We start from the raw sequence: 23,662 nt of genomic DNA, 5'->3' as shown, positions 1-23,662 counted from the left end.
TGTAACAAGAATACAAGTATCTGTACTTCTACTTGAGTACAGAATGTGTGGACTTTTAACACCTGTGGATGAATGTAATTGAGTAAAAAGTACAACATTTCCCTCTGAGATTACGTTGTTCTTTTTCTTGTTACATCATTTTTCACTTTATTACATCTCTTTATGTCTTTTTTTTGTCTTGTTACATCTTTTTTATTTTGGTTTGTTGGTTTGTTTTTTGTTTTGTTACATCTTTTTTATTTTGGTTTGTTACATCAGTTTCTGTCTTGTTACATTTTTATAACTTTTTTTTACCGTTACATCTCTTTAAATCTTTTTTGTGTTGTTACAGCTTTTCTTCATTTTGTTTGTGTCCTGTTTGTGTCCTGTCCTACCTTTACCAAAGTCCTGTACTTGAGTACAAGTTTGAGGGACTTTGCTCCAGTAGTTCTCTGGTAGTTTACGTTTACTTTATTCTTGTACTCCAGTGTTTCCCAACCCTGGTCCTCAGGGTCCACTGTCCTGCATGTTTTAGATGTTTCTGCTCCGACACACCTGATTCAAATGATCAGGTTGTTGTCAGGCTTCTGCAGAGGCTTGATGACGAGCTGATCATTTGAATCAGGTGTGTTGGAGCAGAGAAACATCTAAAACATGCAGGACAGTGAAGCTCTGAGGACCAGGGCTGGGAAACACTGGAGTACTCCACTACACCTCAGTGGGAAATATTGTACTTTTTACTCCATTTGTTTTTGCAGATTACATTTTTCATCCCAGTCCCGTCCAGTGAAAACCACGTACCTCCAGATGTGTTCAGCGTTTGTGACAAACTGAAGGATGAAGAATTCTTTATGTTCTTCAGATAAATAAACTTTAAAAACCTTCCTGGATCAGCTGGAAAATGAAAACAGACTTTATTACAAACATATGATGCTCTTACAGACCATGATGCATTGCTGCAGACTAAATACCCAACAGAATACAAAGCAGTTAGAAAACTCAGCGACAGTCATTGTATAAAACATAGAATAAATTGTGAAAAAACGCATACTGATGTCCACTGAGTCATGGATGTATCTTGTTGTAGGTGAAATGTTATATTTATGCTTACTGAGTAAATATTACTGCAAACACACACTGTTATATTAAAAAGCTCTGAAATAAAAAAAAAAAAAAAAGATGAGCCTTTGTTAGATCTTTTACTTCTGTTAAAGTAAAATACTACAGTGTGGAAATATTTACAATCTTACTCAAGTAAAAATATATGACAGTAACTGTGGTCCTGTTACAGACGGACTGGACCTCAGGATGAGTCGGAACAGAACTGACACAGTAAAACTGATCGTGCTTCCAGGGTTTTTATATTTGTTCTGCTCACTTCCTGTTGGGATTCTCCCTGAGGACTTCAGTGAGTGGAACAAGATGATTCCAGGGTTTGTGTGGAGCAGCAAAAGATTCTGTAGAAAATACAAAACTCTGCAGCTGCCCAAAGATACGGGAGGCCTTATTATATTATTATTATTATTATTATTATTATTATTATTATTATTGTTATTATTATTATTATTATTATTATTGTTGTTGTTGTTGTTGTTATTATTATTACACTGCTGCCCAGTTAAGAGAACTCGTCAGCTGGTGAAACCTGGAGTGTTCAGTGAAGTGGGACGATAAAAGATTAAAGTTGCTCTTCTCTCGCATTATATCCAGACAGTCTCACTGCCCATGATAACTTTCATAATTATCATAATTATCTCTACAGAGTCCTTCTTGTTTCAGGCTAGAAAACACAGAATGACACAGAAGTGGCTGCAGGGAAATCAAAGGACGACTGGATCACAGCTGTCAACAAAATAAACAGAGAATGACTTTTTCCTGAAGGTTACAAACATGTGAAGGTCTGATTTACTGTTTGAACTGTAACTCACATCCTGATCATTGAACTCATCTACAGCCAACGTTAGTTTCTCTACTTTATTTTATTTCTCTCTTTTTTATTTCTTCCCTTTCAAGTTAAGAATACCAATAAAAAGAAAGTTACAAAAAAAATCTTACTGAAGTAAAAGTACAAATGTAACAGCATCAAAATATACTTAAAATACTGAAAAGTAAAAGCACACCTTATCCAGAATCATATATAATACTGAATTATAATTAGTGATGCATTAATGTTCTCATCACTGATTCATGTTTTGTGTTAATGATCTAGAAGCTAAAGTTATCAAATAAATGTAGTAAAAAGTGATATATTTGTCTCTGAGAGGCAGCAGAGTAGAGAGCAGCTGAAAATGGAAACACAAGTAAATTACAAGTACTCCAAGTACTTGAGTAGTAAGTAAATGTATTTAGTTACTTTGCACCACTGACTATCTGAATTATAAGACATTTGTTTGATTGTCTTTCCCTCTGTTCCATTTTTTTTTCACACATAATTTTTTTAAAAGGTCAATTATTATTTATTATTATTATTATTATTATTATTATTATTATTATTATTATTATTATTATTATTACACAACATGAAGGTTGCCATATTTTAAACAATAACATAATTCTGTTGTTTTATTATATTATTCAATCATTTTTTTGTAAAGTTTAATTAATTTAACATTAACTAGGTGCAGTAAACTAACAGAAACATTTAGGAACACAACAGTGTGACGGTGTCTGCACGTAGCTCACGAGCGTGAAGCGGCGCTGTGCTGCTGCTACGTGCTGCTCCACACACACACACACACACACACACACACGCACACACACACGCACGCACGCACGCACGCACGCACACACACACACACACACACACACACAGGGAGAGGTGGGAGGTAAAGGCAGAGCGGTTATATAATCAGTGAAGGATTCTCCACCTACAAGCTGCTCATTGTTGTCACACACTGTTACTGCACAGAAAATACACACAGTACTGCAGTACACACAGTAACACATCATGCAGTAGTACCGTGAAACGTCGCACTGGTGTAAACTGCAAACACGTGAAGGTTGCACAAATAAAAATTCAACAAATACTCCTGAATACTCAACATTACGGTGCTCATCATGGAGAACCCTGATTATTGCAATAATACATAACTTATTTATTTTTATAATTTGTATTTATTCAGAGTTTCTGTTTAAAATCTGACGCTTCTGTCTGTTCATGTTCCTGTAAATCAGGAGAAACAAAACAGCTGCAAACCACAGACACACACTGGGAATATTAAAGCAGTATTACAGCAGTACTTTATGAGTACTACAGAATATTGTATGTAGTATTTCTGTTGTATTGTGTGAATGTGGCGCAGTGTGTCAGTTGTGTCCACTGTGTGCAGAAAAGTCAGTAAACAACAGACCTCAGTGGGGTGTGTTCCTGCACGGCTGAGCTCCGCCAATCAGCTTCAAGCTCCTCCCCACGTGGTTCTCTTGTTTACTACGAGGCTGGAGAGACACCGCGGGGGCTGCTGGGAAAACACGGAGCGGACGAGCTGGTCGGCCCTCAGGAGTCAACATGTACAGTGTTTCAGTGAGATTTGATTTGTTCATATAAGATCAATAAATTCAGTTGTATTGATCCATGTGGCTCTATAAAGATGGGAATACAAAAACTCTTTCAGAATAAAAGTCCTGGATAATTTAATTACTTTTATACCAACTGAATGACATCATAGATCAACAACAGGTGACAATACATGTAATTTATAATATCTACACATTATACTGCACACCTTTATGCTGCACAGACAGTCATGTGTAAAAGTCTGACTTGAGTCTTAACCCTGATGATGTCATAGTGATGTCATCAGTGTTGGGTTTAGAGATGACTGACCTTCCAGTACAAACTGGATACTCTGAGTTTAACAGTTGATAAAACTTCTGTACTCTTTGTTAAATAATGTTATGAATTCAGGACTTTTACTTGTAACAGACTATTTTTAGACTGTGGTACTTCTACTTTTACTCAAGTAAAAGATCTGAGTAATTCTTTCACAATATCAGGCTTCTGAATCACAAATAAGACAAACAACAAAGACGTGAAAGACATGAAAAGACAAAAAAGATTCAATAAAATGAAAAAGACATAACAAGATTACAACATGACAAATGTAATGAGACAGAAAAGACAAAACAACAAAAAGACACAAAAGTAAACAACGTACCAAGACAAAGAAGACATAACAGGACAACAAAGACAGAAGAAGACAAAAACATTGAAAAAGACCTAACAAGATGAAATGAGACAAAAAAAAGACACAAAAGATGTAACAAGACAAAAATTACATGAAAGACGTGACAAGAAAAAAAGACATAACAAAACAGAAGAGACATAAACGTCTTACTTTGAATAAAGTTAAATTAGGAGGTCTACTTTGACTAAAGTATTTTTACACATAAACTTGTGTACTTGTACTGTAGTAAAGAACGACGCCTCTGATCTGAGTGCTGGTGAAAAATTCCCAGTTTCATCATAAACTGGTTCTTAAAGGCGCAACATGGAGAGAAAAGCAGTCCAGTTCCAGTTGTCCCAGTGTGATCCAGTCCGGGTGTTGTGTGAGTCTCCTCCTCCTCCCTGATGGTGTTCAGCCTGCAGCCTGCAGAACACACACACACACACACTCACACACACTCCGCTCCCATTGAAGGCTGTGGACACACTGAAGTGGACGTGTTGTTGTTTTGTTGTTTTGTTGTTTTGGAGCTTCAGACTCTGCAGGTACGTGATGATGATGATGATGATGATGATGATGCATGTCTCCTCTGTGATTAACACAAACTGTCTCGTGCTGCTCGGACTGTAAACTGTGGAGTGAATGAAGCTGCTGAAGTTCACAAAGAAAATCTTCTGACTTCACAGTCGACCTCTGACCTCTGAGCTGCTCCTGTTTGTCTTTTTAGTCCAATAATCAATAAGATCGATCGTGCATGGATCATTTTGTGCAGTAAGAAGTGTGTAACCTGAGTGTTGTTGTTGTTGTTGTTGTTGATGTTCGGAGCAGATCAACAGTGTGTAGAGTTTCTGAACTAAAGACTGAAACTTTTATCGTTTTATTGTTGAACTTTTAGAGTTTAAACTAACTGAACTCAGAGGACGTGTTGTTTGTGTGCTCATTGAGGACTCTTATTGTGGAGGGTGTGAACTCAGCACTGAAGGAATCTGATTGGTTTAGAGCTGCAGACAGAGTAGAGGGTGTGTTTGTACACTATATGTCTGTCTGTGCATGCATGTGTGTATATATGTGTTTGTGTTTCATGCTGTTTTGTTTTTGTTTGCTCTTGTTTGACCTCATTTGTATCAAAACTGCATTAAAGGGATAGTTCATATTATTTGAAGTGTGGTTGTGAGGTTATTCTCCACACTCAGTGTGTTACATACAGTAGATGGAGGTCGACACACCTCCCGTTTGGAGAAGCAGCAGTTTAATAAATGTACGCTATATTTAGAATGTTTAAACAGTTTTACCTTCCTGGAAACCATCGTTATAAAAGACAAATATTACTCTCTACAAAACCAACCAAACTCCTTTGACAAAATCAATAATTTTAGCTCACAGAACACAGAAGTTGTTGGTCTGCTGTTGCCTTCATCTGTTTAGTGTTTTAAAAGATCAGTTCAGATTCACTGAAGTCTCACAATAACACAAACAAACTAACAGACCAGTGCAGAGGTTGACCAACAACTCCTGTTTTCTGTGAGCTAAAATCACTGATTTTATCAATGGAGTTTGGTTGGTTTGTAGAGAGTGATATTTGGTTTATATAATAGTTGTTTCTTGCCAGAAAAGTCTGTGTGACAGCTTCCTATACCGGTTCTCCTGCTGCTTCTCCAAACTGGAGGCGTGTCGACCTCCGTCTACTGTACGTAATACACTGCCTGTGGAGAAATACTTCATACAACTACACTTTAAAATATCTGAACTGTCCCTTTAACTTCACCCAGCAGAAGGTGGCTCTTACAGCTGCAGCACAGCGTTCCTCCATCTTTGTGTCAACAGTTTGTCTCTTTCTTGTTTCAACATGACAATGTGCACAAAGCAGCTCTGTAAAGGTGTTTTTTTCAGTTTGGTGTTGAAGAACTGAGATGAACTGGAACCAGAGCTGGAAAAAACAGTTGATTAATTATTATTGGATCGGCTTAAAGTATCAACTATCTTGACAATCAGCTGACGGAATATTTCAAGCAAAAGTGTCAAACATTTTGCACCTCAAGCTTCTTAAACATGAAGATTTGATGCTTTACTTTGTGATATATAAAGATAATAATCTTAATATCGTAGGCCAGTCAGACAGGACAAGCTCAGGGAAACTGTCCTTTTTTAGACAAAACAGTCATAAAAATTAGAGCTGCATTTGTCAAGTGAAAGGAAATTAGTTGCCGACTATTATTTGATAATAAATGAAAATTCTCAGTCGTTTTTTCAAGTAAAACTGTCAAAGCTGCTGCTTTTCTTTGTCATTTCTGACAGCAAATGAAAAGTCTTTGGGTTTTGGACTGTAGGTTGGACAAAAGAAGACACCTAAAGACCTCATCTTGCAAAATCTTGATAAGACTTTTACATTTTTGTGACATTTTATAGACCAAACAATTAGTTGGTTAATTGTACAAATAATAATAGTTCTTACTTGCACCTTTAATGCTAATAATTGTTATGTTTTGCACTTATTGGTTGGGATCACATCAGTGCAGCAAGTTCAGCATCTGCTGGAAACAGTGAAAGCAGCAGAGTGGACTGTTAGACGTGTCCACATCAGTGTCCAGGTCCTGTACGTGCTGTCAGACTGTAACTCTCTCTGAACGTGTCTCTGAGGGTTTTTGTCAATGTCTTAACTCTGAGTCACTGATTAACAGGAAGCCTTGAACGAGGGGGAGGCGGTGGGGGTTATCAGGTTGCATCAGGTTGCCATGGTGACAGAGTTTAGAAATGCAGGTGATGTAATAACCATCAGTGACAGCAGATGTAACGTGATAAAGAAAACATTTATTAACAGTTGAGGCCATCTGTTCATTTAATCCTCTGTTCAGTAACTGTTAAACTCACACACACACACATACACACACACACACACACACACACACACACACACACACACACACAGAGCGGCTCTGACTGTAAATGACTCTGCAGCCTGTGAGTCACTCTGATTTTCTCTCACATCTGTGACACACAGAACAGGTCTGACCGTCAGCAGTTAATCCAGAGCTGAACGTTTCCCAGAAGCCTTTGCTCAGATCATGTTGTATTGTCAGTACAGCAGTATCAAAAACTGTGTTGCCTTTAGGGACTCTGTCCACCAAAGTGTTTTTTTTTCCAGCTGAAAATGCCAAATGTGCAGCCAGTTAGGACAGAGGTCAGCAAGCTGTAAGATCAAGAGACATTTTTGGCCAAAAAAAGAGAAAAAAAAATCTGTCTGGAGCTGCAACTCTTAAATTCTCTCTTCTCCCAGAAGACTTTTCTTTCTTTTTTGATTTGGCTTCCACAGCGAGCTGATGGAGCCTCAAGAAGATGAACTTCTTTTGTCTTCATTTTGGTGACTGAAAAATTAAACATTTTTCACTGAAAATATTAAAATGTTCACCATTATTTACTTTCACTTCGATGAATTTAACTTTTTCTGGGTTTCTAAAACGCAAACCTTAAAGTTTATCTGAACAAGAAAAGTTAATCAACTCAATCTGTAGTTGGTAAAACTTGAATTTGTGTTCAAATCGGGCTCAAAACTCAAAAATCTGTTGCAGTATTTTGCTTTGAAAGTTCGAGTTTTCTGAACTTTTTTGGTGCACAGAGTCGACCTGCAGCTGCAGTCCTCCGAGCTCAGAGGACTTTGACTGTTTTGCAGATAGTTTGTGTTTTTATGTCGTGGATGAGGAGCAGAGAGAGGACAGACTTTAGACCCACAGCTAACAAAATGTTCCTCCAAGTATTATTATTATTTATATTGATATTAAGGCTGAACGATTTCGAAGGAATATCTAATTGCAAGTTATTTTGACTGATATTTCAGTTGTGATATGATTTATGATATTAAAGGAAAGGATCATTTTACATTGGAGGAAAAACATGTTAAAATGATTATGGTGTGTTATTTCTTTCAGGGATCTGCAGTAAACAAACATCTGTAGCACCAAATATTTCATTTAAAATGATATTTTGACCAGGACTGGAAGCAACTAATTACAAATACTGCAATTAAGTAGTTTTTATGAGTACTTATGAGAATACTTTGTACTTTTTCTGAAGTATTTTTCTAGCACCAGTCCTTTTACTTGTAATCGAGTAATATTTTAATGATGTAGCAGTACTTTTACTTGAGTACAGATTTTCAGTTCTCTTTCCACCACACATTTTGTTTTAACAAATATTGTGCGTCCTACGATTTGAAAATTGCAGTAGATCATACTGTGATTTTGATAAATTTTTGATTAACTGTGTTAACTGTGTTAGTCTGAGGACATCATTAGTACAGACATGGATACTCAGAGACCTGCAGGATTACTTTCTCCTCCCTTCTTGTTGCTGTTCAGCACTTGTACATTACAGATGTGATATTTGGTCTTTGTGGTGCACTGGGCCGTCCCGCCTCCTGTGATTGGACGGCAGAGTAAACACCAAACACTCAGCAGCTCATCACGCCGCCTGCATTTGCACCCAATTACAAACCATTTTTTAAAAGTATGCTGAGCTTACGGGAAAACACTTTGGGGGACGCTGCCCCTTTAGTGTCTCCAGACGGGGCTGTGTGACGTCTGATTAAATGTCCCCAAGTGATGTCACTTGGGTCAGAGACAGGTGAAGACTTTTAGGTTTGAAGGTGAAACATATGTCTTGGTGTGCAGACGTCTGCAGCTGCTCCTCATCTCTGCTGCAGGACACATCAGCTGATACTGTAGTCGACTTGCCAACTCCCTGGGTTTTCCCAGAATACTCCTGTTTTTCATCGCTCTCTCTCAGTTTCCTCCTATTTCTCCTGATTTATGACAGACTTTCCTTCCTCTTTATCATCATAACCTGTTTGTAGCACTGCAGAGTGTGTATAAGCTCTGTTTAGAGCCTTCTGAATGTTTAGTGAGACGTTATGAACCCTGAACAGATGTGTTGGTTTCAGGACAGACTGATGAACTAAACTGAAACTTTTCTTTGGCTGCGTTTTAGATTCCAACTCTCTCAGACAGACAGACAGACAGACAGACAGACATGTTACCAAAGACACGTCTGGGGAAGCGTTCTCCTCTCGGGGCGTTGGTGAGCCAGGGCCAGGAGACGGGCGTCACCATGGCAACAGCAGCAGGACAACAGACCATCAGTAGAGTCAAAGGTCACCCTGGACTGAAGGTGAGATCGTTTGGTCTGGAACCTCAGGACGAAAGACAGACATTTATTTTAGAATCTGGACAGAAAATCCCTCATTATAAGTCTGCCTTGATTGACAGGTGTCTCCGCCAATCACAGTGAGCCATGCGTGTCCTCTTGTCTCTCAGGTGTATTTTCAGTGCGGAGGAGCAGGTGAATCTTCAGGTGTGGATCAGTTGGACGTCCTGCAGAGTGATGCTTCTGTGTGGTCTTCATCTCATCCCTCCTCATCCTCATCCTGCAGCAGCAGATCTGTCTCCTCCTGCATTGACGTCCCCAGAAGGTCAGACGTCCTCTCTGTCTCAGTGTTTCAGAAAATGTCCCTGTGTCTCTCGTCCAGTAAATAAAAAAACTGTCCCCCCTGTTGTCCTGCAGTCAGAGGAGTCCACAGGAGGTGGACATGGACGAGCTGATGGCGGCGATGGTCCTCAGCAGTTTGTCCTGCAGCCCTCTGCTGCACAGCCCCGCCCACCAGGACACAACAGGTATGACAACAATAAACAACAAACAATAACAACTACAGCAAGTAACAAAAGTAAAAAACACCAAACAATAACAATCAACAATAACTATTAATAACAATACACAACAGCAAGAAACAATAAACAACAATAAGAAACAATAAACAATAATACACAACGATTACAATCAATAATCAATAATAACAAACCAAACCGATACAACAATCAACAACAAAACAACAGCAATAACAACAACACACGTGACAAAATGAAAAAATAAAGAAATATGAAAAATTAAATCCTTGTTAACCTCAACACTGACTGTATGTGTACAGCGCCAACTAGTGGTCACAGCAGTATTGCAGTACCTGCAGTAGTAATGAGGTGAAAGCAGTAATTGCAGAGGTGGATTTATTTAGGAGAAGTATAATGCAGACAAAAAGGCGGGGCTTCACAAAGTAAACCTTTAAAGTTTGTTTTTTGTTGTTGTTGTTGTCGTTGTAGCAGTTAGACTTGTGATCCGACATGTTGTGTTGGTTTTAACGTTAAGTTAACATATTGTTTGTGTGTTTCAGCTCCTCTGATGGACTGCGGCGGCGGCGAGCTCTCAGATGGCGGCAGCAGCGGTTACTGGAGCGTCGGCCATGGAAACAGAAGCCCAGCCCCCTCTCCACCAATCGCAGAGCCCGCCGTCAGTCCGGCCACGCCTTCCGACGAAGGACTGGACATGGAGCTGGAGCAGGTGCTGTTCGATGAGCCGGCGCCACGGAAACGCAGGGTGAGCAGACTGTTGTTTATGGTCATCAGAGGACGAATCAAACAGCAGCTCAGCAGCGTGTTGACGGCGCGTTTTCTCCTCCTGCAGAACTCAGTGAAGACGGCGTACAGGTGTCTGTGGCCGAGCTGCGGGAAGGTGCTGACGACGGTCGTCGGAATAAAACGTCACATCCGGACGACACACCTGTGGTGAGACTCACAGACAGACAGACAGACACACAGACAGGCAGACACACAGACAGGGAGACAGACAGACAGACAGACAGACAGAGAGACACACAGACAGGGAGACAGACAGACAGACAGACAGACTGAGTCTGTTCTTCACAAAGAATTTTAGGTTTCATATGGAATCATATACAATAATGTCAGTGTATTAAGGTCAGGCTACCATGTTCACATGGCGGCCATTTTCCTCTGATGTCATCCTGTCATGTTTCAGGTTTTAAGTCATATAAACATAAAGAATCTGACAAATAATTATAATTTCATCACTTCCTGATTGATCAGGAAATGAAAAGACCATGATAGTGAAAAAACTACAAATTTGATAACATATAATCTGCCATTAGCCTTCCTCTGCTTCCTAGCTAACAGTACCGCTTCATCACGTTACATGAAACGATAGAAAAAGTGTAAATTAATTCTGAAACATCAACACACATCTTGGACACATTTATTTAAGCCTGGAAGTAAAACGTAATCAAGCTAAAGCAGGCTAACATTAACGTTAGCTGTTCTGCTGTCTTTTGTCCCACTGTGTAAGCTAAGCAGCTAAAACAGGGTTAGCAGCATGTTAACTTAGAACAAAATAACTGTGATGTTTTCAGACTTTAGTTTTGCTGTAATCTGTATGAACACGACACAGAAGTCTGTGTTCCAGTGAGGATAATGTGAGACAACAGGACAGCTAATGCTAATGTTAGCCTACATTAGCTTGATTACAGCCAGTGCTTTTTTTAAATAAGCATGTCTAAAATTTTCATTTATATTTCAGAATTAATTTACATCTTTCTTATGGTGTCATGTGATGCTGTCACATGGTAATGTTAGCTAGGAAGTGGTGGAATACTGTGTGTACTGTGTACTGTGTACTCAAATATGTAGTTTTATCTTGAATTATGGTCCAGTGTTCCTTCAGATTTTATCCATCCTTTTGCTGCTGATCAATCAGAAGCAGTGAAATGATAATGTTTGTCAGATTCTCTACGTTTATACGACTCATAACCTGGAACTCAGCGGGACACGAGAACACCAGGACGACACCTGAGCTCCACACCATCAGAGGAAACCAGCTGCCATGTTAATATGATCTCTGAATTTTGACTAATACCCTAATAATTGTTTTTATTTTTGTCATTACTTACATTTTAAGTTTTTGTTTATAGTTTTAAAAAACTCAGCTGCTTCAAAAAACACAGCATCCTGCTAAAAATCAGTATTTGATTATACTTTTAAATTTGTTTGTATTTATGATCACATTGAAGCCTCTGACCTCTGACCTCTGACCTCATCCTGTCACAGCCGCGGCAGCGAACACGAACGCTGTTCCCGCAGCGAGGAGGATTTTTACTACACAGAGATCAACCAATGGGAGGAGCCACAGCAGCAATCTCCTCCCCTTCCTCTCAACTGTGGCCCCGCCTCCCCCACCTCCTCCTCCTCCTCCCACTCCTCCTCCCCTCCCAGCCCTCCACCTCCCTCCCCTCCGTCTCCCTCCTCCTCTCCAGCCTGCGGCGCTCTGAGTCGCTCTGCCCCCTCTTCCTCGTCCTCCTCCTCCTCCTCCTCCTGCGGCAGCTTCTGGCAGGTCCAATCAGAGCACTCCTACCAGGTAGGGCGGGGCTTATCCACCATGATGAACAGTGATTGTGTTTATGATTATGAGACAAATAATTATATCTTATATTATTTAGTTAATTTTTTAGATGGCTGAGATATCTTATTGATAAATGAATAAATCGTCGATCAGTCTGTCATACATGAATAAAAACTAAAAAAAACATTAAAATAATCTTGTTCTGTTATTTTTGTTAAAAGTTGTTAAAAAGTATTGTTAAAAGACAATATTGTTGCTGTTCTTTTGTGTTGTTATTGACATAAAAGATAATTTCTTATACATGTTAAAAAGTATTAAAATGTGTAATATTTTGTGTGCTTTAGGCTCCGCCTCCCAGTCACGTGACATCAGCAGCAGCTTCAAACACTCCCTCCTGTCGTTGGACGGCCACGCCCACCAGCTGTGTCAGACAGGTAAAACCTTAACGAGACTTTAATCAGTATTTTTTATTTTAACAGTGACTCACATGTTGAGTGAGTCCAACACAGGGGGTCTGCAAAAAACTTTCAGATTTATTCATTTAAATAATCATGAAATTACAAAATATGTATTTATTCGTCTTTAACAAAAGGCTGATCTTAACTTCTCACATGGTTTTATTTCAGTAAGCGTTGAAATTAAATAGTGTCACACATGATGCTGAGTCAGTGAGTAGAACTCCAGTGGAATGAAACCTACTTTACTGCTGCAGGAAGTAACGACCAGCAACAGAGACGATTTGTAGTCCCAGTTGAGTCAGGTAGTACTGATAGTACTGATAGTACTGATAGTACTGCTGTACTCTTTAACTACATTTAATGACTGTTTTTATGTTGCTGCAGTGAGTTTGTGTGCAGAAACTCTGCAGGCTGCTGCAAACACGTCATCTGTGCACTGAAACTACAGATTCTAACACAGGACACACAGTTTTGGACTTCCCCCTCAAAATATTTGGTTAGATTAGAGTTTTTTTTTTTATTTTACTGTGCAACCTTACCCTGTTCATTAACACACACACACACACACACACACACACACACACACACACACACTTCTCTAATTCACTTCTGTTTTCTCTCCATCTGGATCCTGTACAGCCCTCTATTGTTGATTTCCTCCAGCAGCTCAGAGAAGCCTGTTAAAACTGGTTTTATACTGCAGGGGGGCGGGTGAACCGTGTGTGTGTGTGTGTGTGTGTGTGTGTGTGTGTGTGTGTGCTCCTCCCTGATGGTTTTCATTCAGCAGGAAAATCCCCTCTCAGATGGTTTGTGGTCACAGTTTCCATCAATCAGCCTCAGAGCTGCGCTGCCACCTGCAGGCTGATGGAGAGAAGTGCAGGATGTTTTGACAGCAGAGAGGATGAACACAAAAGACATTAACAGCAGCAGCACACACACACACACACGCACACACACACACACACACACACACACACACACAGACACACACACACACACACACAGCAGCAGAGACAACATGATGACAAACCTCAGACTGTTTCTGCTCCTGAAGTAAAAATTAAGAACGCAGCAACGACAGAAGACAGGAAACGAGAAGAGGTTGAAATAAAGGACACACAGACTCTTCATCACTGACTCCTCGTCTTCTTGTCCCTCCTCCTCAGGGTTTGGCGTTTCGGGTGCGTTCAGTCAGCGTAGGAGAGCAGTGGCTGCAGCAGCAGAGCGCCCCCTGCAGGTCAGTACTGTGTGATAAAGTACAGGATCCTCTCTAATAATACAAACTATACCTGCAACATCCTCACAGGCAGTGGAGGAATGTAACTGGATACATTTACTCAAGTACTTCAGTGTGCACACACACACACACACACACACACACACACACATATATATATATATAACATGCGACATGTCAGATATTAGCTGTTACAAAAGAAATTTCACCTGTTGAAGTTGACAGTCGATGTTTCTCTGTCCGTCAGGAGGATCCGCGGTGAAGCCAAGAAGTGTCGTAAAGTTTACGGCATCGAGCACAGAGACCAGTGGTGTACGGCGTGCCGCTGGAAGAAAGCCTGCCAACGGTTCCTCGACTGAACGAGAGGAAGAACGAGAGGAAGAGGAGGAGAAATAAGGACTGAAGGAGGCTGTGAACTTCAGCCTCAGCTGGTGGATGTTTTATACTCTCTGAAACCAGAAATATTTTTTTCTTTTTATACTCTTTATACATTTTTCTAGAAGTGTCTTTTTTTACGTGGAACGTGTCTTTTTGAAGGTGTTTTGTCGACGTTGTGTTCTATCGGTTCTTCTTCTTCTTCATGGAAACATCGGGCAGCTATCATGTGACCTTTGACCTTAGAGCAGCCGAGTGCGTCTTTACGTTTTCAGGTGTTCTAAACAAAACCAGCCAACTGTGTCAGGAGCCACACATTCTTAGAAATGAAGGTTCTAACTAGAACCATAAAGCGTTCTTCAGCTTATCCCCATGGGAGAACCTTTTTTGGTTCTGGGCCAGACCCTTTATAAAAGTTCCACCTGGGGATGTTCTACCATGAACCCAACAGAAAGTTTTACCTAGAACCATCTGTGAAAGGTCTCAGCCAGAACCCCCCATGAAAGGTTCTGAAGGAGAACCTTCTTATGGTGCTGTGGTTCTACCCAGAACCCTCTCTGGAAGTTCTATCTAGAATCTTTCCACCTTCTAAGGGTGCTAACAAGAAGACACCAATTGGGTTCTACTGAGAACCTTTTTATGTTATAGCCTTGATGAAAGAGTTCTTTGAGGATCTCAAGAATCCGTGACAAACTTTTTCTTGTAAAAAGGGTTCATTGAGTAGAACCTCCCAGTCCCCGAGGAAGAACGCTTTTGGAACTAGTACTACGAAGAGTGTAGGAGAACCTTTTTCGTCCCTGATAAAACCCTTTTTAAAGGTTCCACTTGGGACCCTTCATAAAGGGAACCATCTGTGAGCGGTCCTACAGAGAACCCTTCTGTGGTGTACTGGTTTCACCAAGAGCCCTCTCTAAAGGTTCTATCCAGAATCTTTCCACCTAGGGTGCTAACAAGAACCAAACAAGGGGATTCTACTGAGAACCTTTGGTTATTCCAAGGGTTTTATCTAGAACTCACCCAGCTTGGTTCTACAAAATTATTTCAACCAATGATCACAACCAGTGAAGAACTCTTTCTTCCAAAAAGGGTTCTTTGGATGAAAAGAGTTCTTAGTGGAACCCTGGGATTCACAAAAACACTTGACGAACCCTTTTCTTCAAAAAATGTTTCTTTAGAAGCAAATGGTTCTGGGTAGAACATCAGTCCTTTAGGAAGAACCGTTTTGTAACTCTTATTTCTAAAAATGCAAGAACTTGTTTGGTTCCTGATAAAACCTTTTTTAAAGGTTCCACCCGGAACCTTTTAATAAAGGGTTATACCTAGAACTATCTGTGAGAGGTTCTACAGAGAATTCCCCTGTGGTGTAATGGTCCCACTGAGAACCCTCTTTGGAGGTTCTGTCCAGAATCCTTCCACCTTCTCAGGGTGCTAACATGAACTCACCAGGGGGATTCTGCTGGGAACCTTTATATTCCAGTCCCAGTGTTAACAAAAGTGAAAAATAATTTATGTGTTCCCCCTGTGACTCTGATCTGCTCTAAGATTTAATGATGTTCTTCTTTGGTCCAGGTTACATCCTTTAATCAAGTTTCATGAAAACCGGACCCTTAGTTTTCTTGTTATCCTGCGGACAAACCAACAAACAAACGGCAGAGAAAACATAATTGTAGTAATGAAAAAGAACATTAATATTTATTAGCTGAAAGTCTCTGGATCATTTCCAGGAACTTTGGTTTGAAATTTGGTCTCATCGGTGCTACAAAAATCTGCTGTTTGTTCTGTGTTCTCCCACAAGTTATAGCGATTAGCTAGCAGCAGCTAACAGGAAACACTCCACTACTTCAAAATAAAGGACAGATTTCTCTGGTTTGAACATTTTTGGATATTATCTGACAAAATCTCAGTACAGAACTCAAAGACATTTAGAACATTTCTCCAGTGTTTTCTGTATGCAGAACCAGCTTTAAGGTGCCCAGCAGGTCGTGAATCACCGCTGCAGATTGTCGACTTTGTGGTGCGTTCAAGTGCGACGTTAAGACGTTGTGTTTGACTCTCGTGTTTTTAAGGTGTCAGGGGTCTTTAACTGCTCCACGCACACTGAGTTTAGTTGAAGTTTAAAGCCATTTATCACGTCAGGTGTCAAAACGTTCCTGACAGAAATCTATCAGACGCGTCGCTGTAAATATCACCATCAATCTCTTCCTGCTCCTTTGATTTCCCATCAGCCCTTGCTTCACCTCAGCATCAGTTCGCTCATTTTATGTTTGGAAACAGAAGCCATTTCCACTCGTCTCCGTGGAAACCACATGCAGTATTGATCAAGAGGCCTGTTCAATTACAAATACACAACGTTTTACACTGAATTCTATAGATTTTCTATCTTTTCCTGCTACAGATGTATAAGTACAGACCTACAGACAGTATATAAAAATACAATAACCAAGTGCTCTGCAGTAAACTGAGACAAAGATTCTTCTCTATTTATATTCTCTATATGTCCTGCTTGTTTATGAGCAAAAGAAGTAAATGTTGATCATTGTAATCGTAACATTTTTTTTAAAATGCACTCTTTTATACATCATGTGACGTCCTGATGTTGTTATAATAAAGTGAGAAACTTGATTCTGACTCATGTCGTCTGGTTTGTTCAGAGGTGAAGTCCACTCATTCTTTACTGTAGTACAGATACTTGTGTAAAAAAATACTCTGGTAAAAGTAGAAGTACTGAGTTAACTTCTTTACTGCAGTAAAAGTGAAAAAAGTTCAGAGTTTTCAGTTAAGTCTTCCTGTCTGTGTTTTTACGTCTTTTACATCATTTTTTTCATTCTGTTAAATCTGTTTTATCTTGTTCTCATGTTTGTTTTCGTACATCTTTGAAGTAATTTACGTTACGTTGTTTATGCCATTTTCATCTTGTTACATCTGTCTTATTACATTGTTTTCATATTGTTAAGTCATTTTTGTCTTGTTACGTTTTCGTCTTGTAGTGTCGTTTTTATCTTGTTGCGACTTTGTTTTTGTCATGACGTCTTTTTACGTTTCTGTCTTGTTACATCATAAAGATATAAGACAAAAAGGACATGACAAGACGAAAATGGTCTTGGTTATGGCTTTTTACTTTGTTTACATCTTTGCTTTTGTCTTTTTACGTCTTTTTTGTCTTACATTAGTAAACAGACTAAATAAAGATGTGAGATGAGATGTTTTGAAAATGTGAGGAGTAAAAACTACAGATATTTGTGTTAAATTGTAGGAAGGAAAAATAAATACTCAAATAAAATACAGATACCTGAAATATCTACTAGGTTCAGGAACAAAGTTTCTGTACTGAGTTACTTCTCTGGGTTTGGTTTGTCTTTAATGATGTTACGACTCAGTCACAGTGACATCATTTTCAGCTTTCGGACCACAGAGTGATTTTTTGAAACTGTTCATCAACTTTTAACAAAAGTCAGAAAAACCCAGAAATTGGAGAATCTTTCAGAACATGATCAGTTTATGTCTTTACTTCAGTTAAACCCTCATCCATTTATTTCCTGTCCCTTAATTTTCTGAATAAATCCTCTGATTGTTTCAGAAAGAATCACAGAGCGTCTCTGTGTTTTAAATAAAGTTTTTATTAAAGATGATCCAGCTCAATAATAACAGCAAACTGAACACAAACCTGCTGTAAACTGACAATGATAATAATAATAAAAAAAAAAAACCTGCTGCAGGTACAGTGACTGGTCCACTCCGACACACACACACACACACACACACACACACTCTGTCACACACACACTGTGACTCTGCTGTAATAAATTATATGTACAGTCCAGGTCCATCTGTGACTCCATCTGACACCAGAACACATGAAGAGACGGTCATCACCCTGCAGCTCTGGAGTCTGCACACACAAAACACAAATAATCACCGAAAATACACACAAAACACAAATAATCACCAAAAATACACACAAAACACAAATACTATCACCGAAAATACACACAAAACACAAATACTATCACCGAAAATACACACAAAACACAAATAATCGCCGAAAATACACACAAAACACAAATAATCACCAAAAATACACACAAAACACAAATGCTATCACCAAAAATACACACAAAACACAAATACTATCAACAATACACGCAAAACACGAATAAAAGTAATTGATTTATTTGACATAGAATCGTCAATAGAAAATACTTTCATGTGACCCAGTGACTGGACTGGGTTGGATTGATTGATTGTTCTCTTTTTTTTAATGATTGTTGATTCTATTTCAAGAAAATGGACTTTTTCTCTGCAGTTTCTTTGTCCTCAAGTTGCTGAACAAAAAGTGACGTTATGATATTTTTTTTAAGTACAGGGAACTCTAAGGCTGCGCTCCATGAACAGTCTCCAGTCTTTGACATCTTTATCTCAAATTTTCATCAACCTAAATGTGAATCATGGTGCTGTTCGATTTCTGCAGGTCGACCCGTTCATGCAGCAGCTGCAGAGCTGAAAGACTGAACACCAACAAATATGGACTGAAACTGCACACTTTGTTACACAGGAACGTGTATTTTAGAAATGATTAGCTTTTTTTTAAAGTACATTAGAAATTTTGGATTTTACAACAGTCTGGAGTTACTGGAAACGTTTGGATCACATGAGTCTGAGTTTAGTCTGATCTTTATCTTGAACTGTCCACAGAGACCAGATTTAAACAGACCTGTAGAAACAAGAACTGCACAGAATTTAAACTTTGGTCTAGAATTTAAATTTTAACGTTTACAGCTTCAAACTATTCAGTACAGCTCTAAACTCAATAATCCTGAATCAATCAGTCCTGATCGCTGATTCATAACGAGAGAGCGACAGTGAACACCTTCTTCCAGACAGACAGGTACAGAACCACCTGGTGGAACATCACAGAACCTTCTGACAAGATGAAACATGAATCACTGTGATTTTAAAACTCACCATTTATCCGTTTTGTTCTGGGTCGACTCGCTCTTTCCGTCACAGGCGACAATTTTGACCTTATCGACCTTCACGAGGTCCGTCACCTCCCTGAACTCCACGTCGTTCAGGACAAACGTCCACACGTTGTCACAGAACCTGTAGGTGTTCAGGGAGCCCTGGAGGACACGAAGACAACAACGAGTGAACCAGAGGACAGATGGAGACAGACTCTGACTGTCCAACACCACCTGGACCTGGAAAACTGATCGCTACTCATCACTTCATTGGTTCCTGTCGGTGGGCGGGGTTAGTGATCTGCAGGGTCAGAGGTCATGGAGGTGGACTCACCCTGAAGTTGACTCTGTTGCGGACTCGGTTGGCGAGCGCCGTGTTGATCGCTTTATCAAACTGAAGGAGAACCTGAAGAGCCAGCTGAGGAGTGATCTGCTGAGTCTGAAAACACACACACACACACACACACACACACACACACACACACACACAATTTAGTTCCACATCTTCAGCAACTAACACTTATTTTCTTTGTGGATTAACACATCAGAAAGGACAGACATGTAAAAGCACAGTTTGTGGTTCTGGTGGAGGGCTCTGACGTCGTGTCCTCACAGTGACGTCGTCCAATCTGTATCATCGTGCCTCCAGAGACCAAAACCTGAGCTCACTGACCGTAGTTCCAGCTCATGACTGCCCGCCCCCCATCCCCACCAGAAAACTGTCAGATTTACACGTCTGTTTATGTAAAGATTGATCAAATGACTGTTTCCAGTCTTAATGCAAATGAAGAGTAACCACGTCCTCCACGTCCTCCAGAGACAGACCGAGATCCACCTGAACGTCTCACTCAACACACAGAAGAGGTCCTTTGAGTTTGTCTGAAGTGTTAAGCCTGAGGTTCAGGGTTGTAAGCATCATGTATTTTTAAACATCTACAGCAGTGAAATACAACATACAGACATTAATGCAGCAGGAATATTAAAACAAAAACATCCGATATAATAAAAATAAAACTCTGACAGGGACCATTTTACTGTGGCTCCTGAGGTTCTTTATGTAATTATTTATGGACCAAAGAACTACTCACTTATGTGAGAAAATAATCATCATATTAATTCACTCTACACTATATTCAAGGTAAAATGTGAAAAAGCAGCATTTCAATGAAGAACTGTGGTCCTGCAGAGACGTTCTTTGTTCTCCAGATGAAAGAAGACATGTTGTTTGATACAGAACCAAACAAATGTCAGTGAGAGAAAACTTGATGTTGCTCTCTTGTATAAGAACATGTAGGAGGAAGAAACATGTTTTCCTGTCTGTCCTGTCTTCTGTCAGTCCGTGTCCATGTGTCCCCTTTGCCTCATGGCAGTTCATATTTACCCCACAGACAATAAAGACTGAACTGAACTAAGTCATCAAAATTAAATGAAGTAAAATGTGGGGCTGCAACTAACGATCATTTTCACGGTGTATCAATCTATCAATTACTTTCTCGATTACTCGATTAGTTGCTTGGTCTATAACGTGTCAGAAAATAGTGAAAAATATTGGTCATTGTTTTCCAAAGTCCAAAATGACGTCCTCATATGTCTCGTTATGTCAAAACCCCACAAATATTCAGTTGACTGTCATAAGAGGACTAAAGAAACCAGAAAATATTCACATTTAAGAAGCTAAAAATCATAGAATTTGGACATTTCTTATTAAAAAATAGACTCAAAACAATTAATTAACAAAATAGTTGTAGATTATAATTAATTAATTAATTAATTAATAGTAGATCAATCGTTGCAGCTCTAGTAAAACGACCCTTTTCAAAAACCAGGATGATCATTGGAGAAACATCATGATTACAGATAAATGATCAGTTAGATATCTATAGTCCAGCTGATCAATGACGCTGCTGTTACAGTTTATTTGTTATTAACTAACATCAGTTCAGACTCACTTATAAAACCACAGAAAACTTCGATCACTCTGTAGCTTCATGAACTTATTGTCAAACTGTTGCTAATTATCTCCAGCAGATAATAACTGCAGTATTTAAACATTTAATACTGACTGTCATCATATTTATTCTGTCTGAACAAATCAGTGCTGAAACAAACCGCAGCTAACGAGCTAAGGTTAGCCGCTGCAGTTAGCCTGATGCTAACAGAGGCTAGCTGCGTGAGAGCAGCCGTCAGGTGCGGTTCAGTCTCACCTGTATGAGCTCGTCCAGACTCTCCTGCAGACTGTTTCCCAGCGTGGTGTTCCTGTACAGCTGGTACGCCATGATGGAAACAGCTGAGAGAAGAAATAACTACAGTCAACTGCCCTTTAAACCGAGTCTCTCTGCCACACACACTCACACACAGAGCTAACGGAGCTAACAGCAGCTAACGGCTTCCCTCCACAACAAGCTAACAGCACACAGGACGCTTCCGGTTACATACTTCAAAATAAAAGTCACTTTAACGCCATTACTGGGGAAACTACTGATGTGAGTACAACTAATTCACAGTCTATCGACGACAACATCATCATTATCATCATCATCATCATCAACAACAACAACAACAACAATGATAATAATAATAATAACAGTCATCATCATCAGAGATGGACAGTATCTCTACTGTAATATTGCTTTTTAAAGAGAAATTTATAAAGACCTTTGTTTTATCAGAATACTTGATTTGTGGATTTAAAACACTTAAAATACAAATATGACATTTTATTCTCAAATAAGACTATTTTATTTCCTTGTTTAGACTGTAGAAATTAATAATACAACAATTACCCAAATCACAGTCACACTGGAGAAATGGAAATGAATCACGACATAAAACATAAAATCAGATTTTAATTCAAATCAATAAGATGATAAAAGTACAATAAGAAAAATATATTGTAATAATAATAATAATAATAATAATAATAATAATAATAATAATGATGATCTCTTGAAGGTAAGAAGTTACAGAATGACCCGAAGCAGTGATGCAGCTTTATTGTGAAATCTCTCAGATTAAATAGCTGTTTTTATCATATCATAGTTTCAGTTTCAGTTTCTTCTCATTCTAATAACGTTAAATCTTAAAATTATCATGGTCACACTAATTTCTGTTTCTGCCTTTATTTAGAAGAAAAAGTGTCCTTTTCCTCTTTTGCATCTTTCTAACTTGATGGATTCTACGGCAGGCGAGGAGGACCAAAACATTTCAAACAAAGTCTTCTTTCACTGGGTTATTGGTTTTAGAAAATTTTACTGATGAATCACAGAGTTTGATTTAATTTTTAATTAATGTTTGTGTGTTTGTTCCATTAACAGTAATCATTGCCTTTATTAATACTGAACTTTAACATTTCTTTAAATTAACTGATGGTTAACTGGTTATAATTAACACTTATGGCCCCCAAAAAACATAAACATGTCTTTGCTCAGTGACAGTTTTGATGTTGAGTATCAACCTGCTCCACTTTGGTTCGTTAATCTGTATTTATAATCTGCAGTTGATGGATCAAACTGAAATAATTCACATTAATAAACACTAGATGGCAGCAAAACATCACCTTTTTAAAAGTTCTCCTGAGCTCCTGAGCTGTTCCTGGCAGGAGATGCTGCCATGTTTCTTCTGACTGCTTTAAGCTTCCCAGTATGTTCTAGTTTTGTTCCCAGTATGTTTTAGATTTTTCCCCAGTATGTTCTAGGATTGATTTTAGCAGTGGAAGATGTTGTCAGATCTTTTTCTTGAGTAAAGTATCAAGGATTCTAATACAAAAAAAAGATATTTAAGTAAACATATTGTCAGCAAAATGTACTCAAGATACCAAAAATAAAAGTATCCTTCTATATGCAAGTTTTACCAACTACTGATCTTTTACTTTCCTTCTTTAGAGAAACTAAATACTTTGAATTTTAGAACCCCCAAAATTCATTTAAAAATAGATAAGTAAACACATTAAAGTCAAAGTGAATAATGATTAAATTTTTATATGAAATAATTTTCAATTAAAACCATTTAATTTTCAGGCTCCAAAATAAAGACAAATCAGTTTCACAGCTCACTGTGGACAATTTTTAAAACACTTTTTTTCCCTTGAATTTCTAAAACTGACTGATTGAAGTTCATCTAAAGAAAAAAAAAAAATTCCACTAAAGATTATAGGTCAGCAAAACATTTTAAAGTTTATTTCAAGTTCAAGAGTTGAGCTATTGCAGTGTTGCCCCATCTATATCATTATTATTATTATCATTATTATTATTATTATTATTA

General features: G+C 38.8%; 2 protein-coding genes across 2 annotated transcripts; one reads left to right on the top strand and one right to left on the bottom strand.

Annotated features, from left to right (window-relative positions):
* Positions 1 to 4,404: 4,404 nt before the first annotated feature.
* LOC146332433 (zinc finger protein 395-like) lies at positions 4,405 to 15,284 on the top strand. The gene is made up of 10 exons (XM_084747412.1): positions 4,405 to 4,687; positions 9,123 to 9,302; positions 9,449 to 9,603; positions 9,696 to 9,805; positions 10,357 to 10,559; positions 10,647 to 10,747; positions 12,083 to 12,389; positions 12,719 to 12,808; positions 13,999 to 14,069; positions 14,317 to 15,284. Exons 1-10 carry the CDS (start codon positions 4,547 to 4,549, stop codon positions 14,426 to 14,428), a joined length of 1,470 nt encoding a protein of 489 aa, XP_084603538.1. The 5' UTR covers positions 4,405 to 4,546; the 3' UTR covers positions 14,429 to 15,284.
* Positions 15,285 to 18,041: 2,757 nt separating this feature from the next.
* On the bottom strand, positions 18,042 to 21,806 carry gtf2a2 (general transcription factor IIA, 2). Its single transcript, XM_084723102.1, has 4 exons — positions 21,607 to 21,806; positions 19,737 to 19,841; positions 19,407 to 19,564; positions 18,042 to 18,333 (listed from the first exon to the last, which is right to left on the bottom strand). Coding segments are annotated over exons 1-4 (336 nt in total). The 5' UTR covers positions 21,679 to 21,806; the 3' UTR covers positions 18,042 to 18,332.
* Positions 21,807 to 23,662: the final 1,856 nt, after the last annotated feature.

Source organism: Lutjanus erythropterus, chromosome 1 (assembly GCF_056507025.1).
Source record: "Lutjanus erythropterus isolate fLutEry1 chromosome 1, fLutEry1.hap2, whole genome shotgun sequence".
In the NCBI taxonomy this organism is placed as follows: domain Eukaryota; kingdom Metazoa; phylum Chordata; class Actinopteri; order Lutjaniformes; family Lutjanidae; genus Lutjanus; species Lutjanus erythropterus.
This window is presented reverse-complemented; position numbering and strand designations above follow the sequence as displayed.

Bases quoted from the DNA above. Each gene is read 5' to 3' on its own strand.
- gtf2a2 (XM_084723102.1), bottom strand. From the start codon at position 21,678: ATGGCGTACCAGCTGTACAGGAACACCACGCTGGGAAACAGTCTGCAG. The intron at 19,842-21,606 runs GTGAGACTGAAC...GTGTGTTTTCAG, and splicing joins GTCTGGACGAGCTCATACAG to ACTCAGCAGATCACTCCTCA. The intron at 19,565-19,736 runs GTGAGTCCACCT...CGTGTCCTCCAG, and splicing joins GCAACAGAGTCAACTTCAGG to GGCTCCCTGAACACCTACAG.
- LOC146332433 (XM_084747412.1), top strand. From the start codon at position 4,547: ATGGTGTTCAGCCTGCAGCCTGCAGAACACACACACACACACACTCAC. The intron at 9,806-10,356 runs GTATGACAACAA...TGTGTGTTTCAG, and splicing joins CGCCCACCAGGACACAACAG to CTCCTCTGATGGACTGCGGC. The intron at 10,748-12,082 runs GTGAGACTCACA...ATCCTGTCACAG, and splicing joins ATCCGGACGACACACCTGTG to CCGCGGCAGCGAACACGAAC.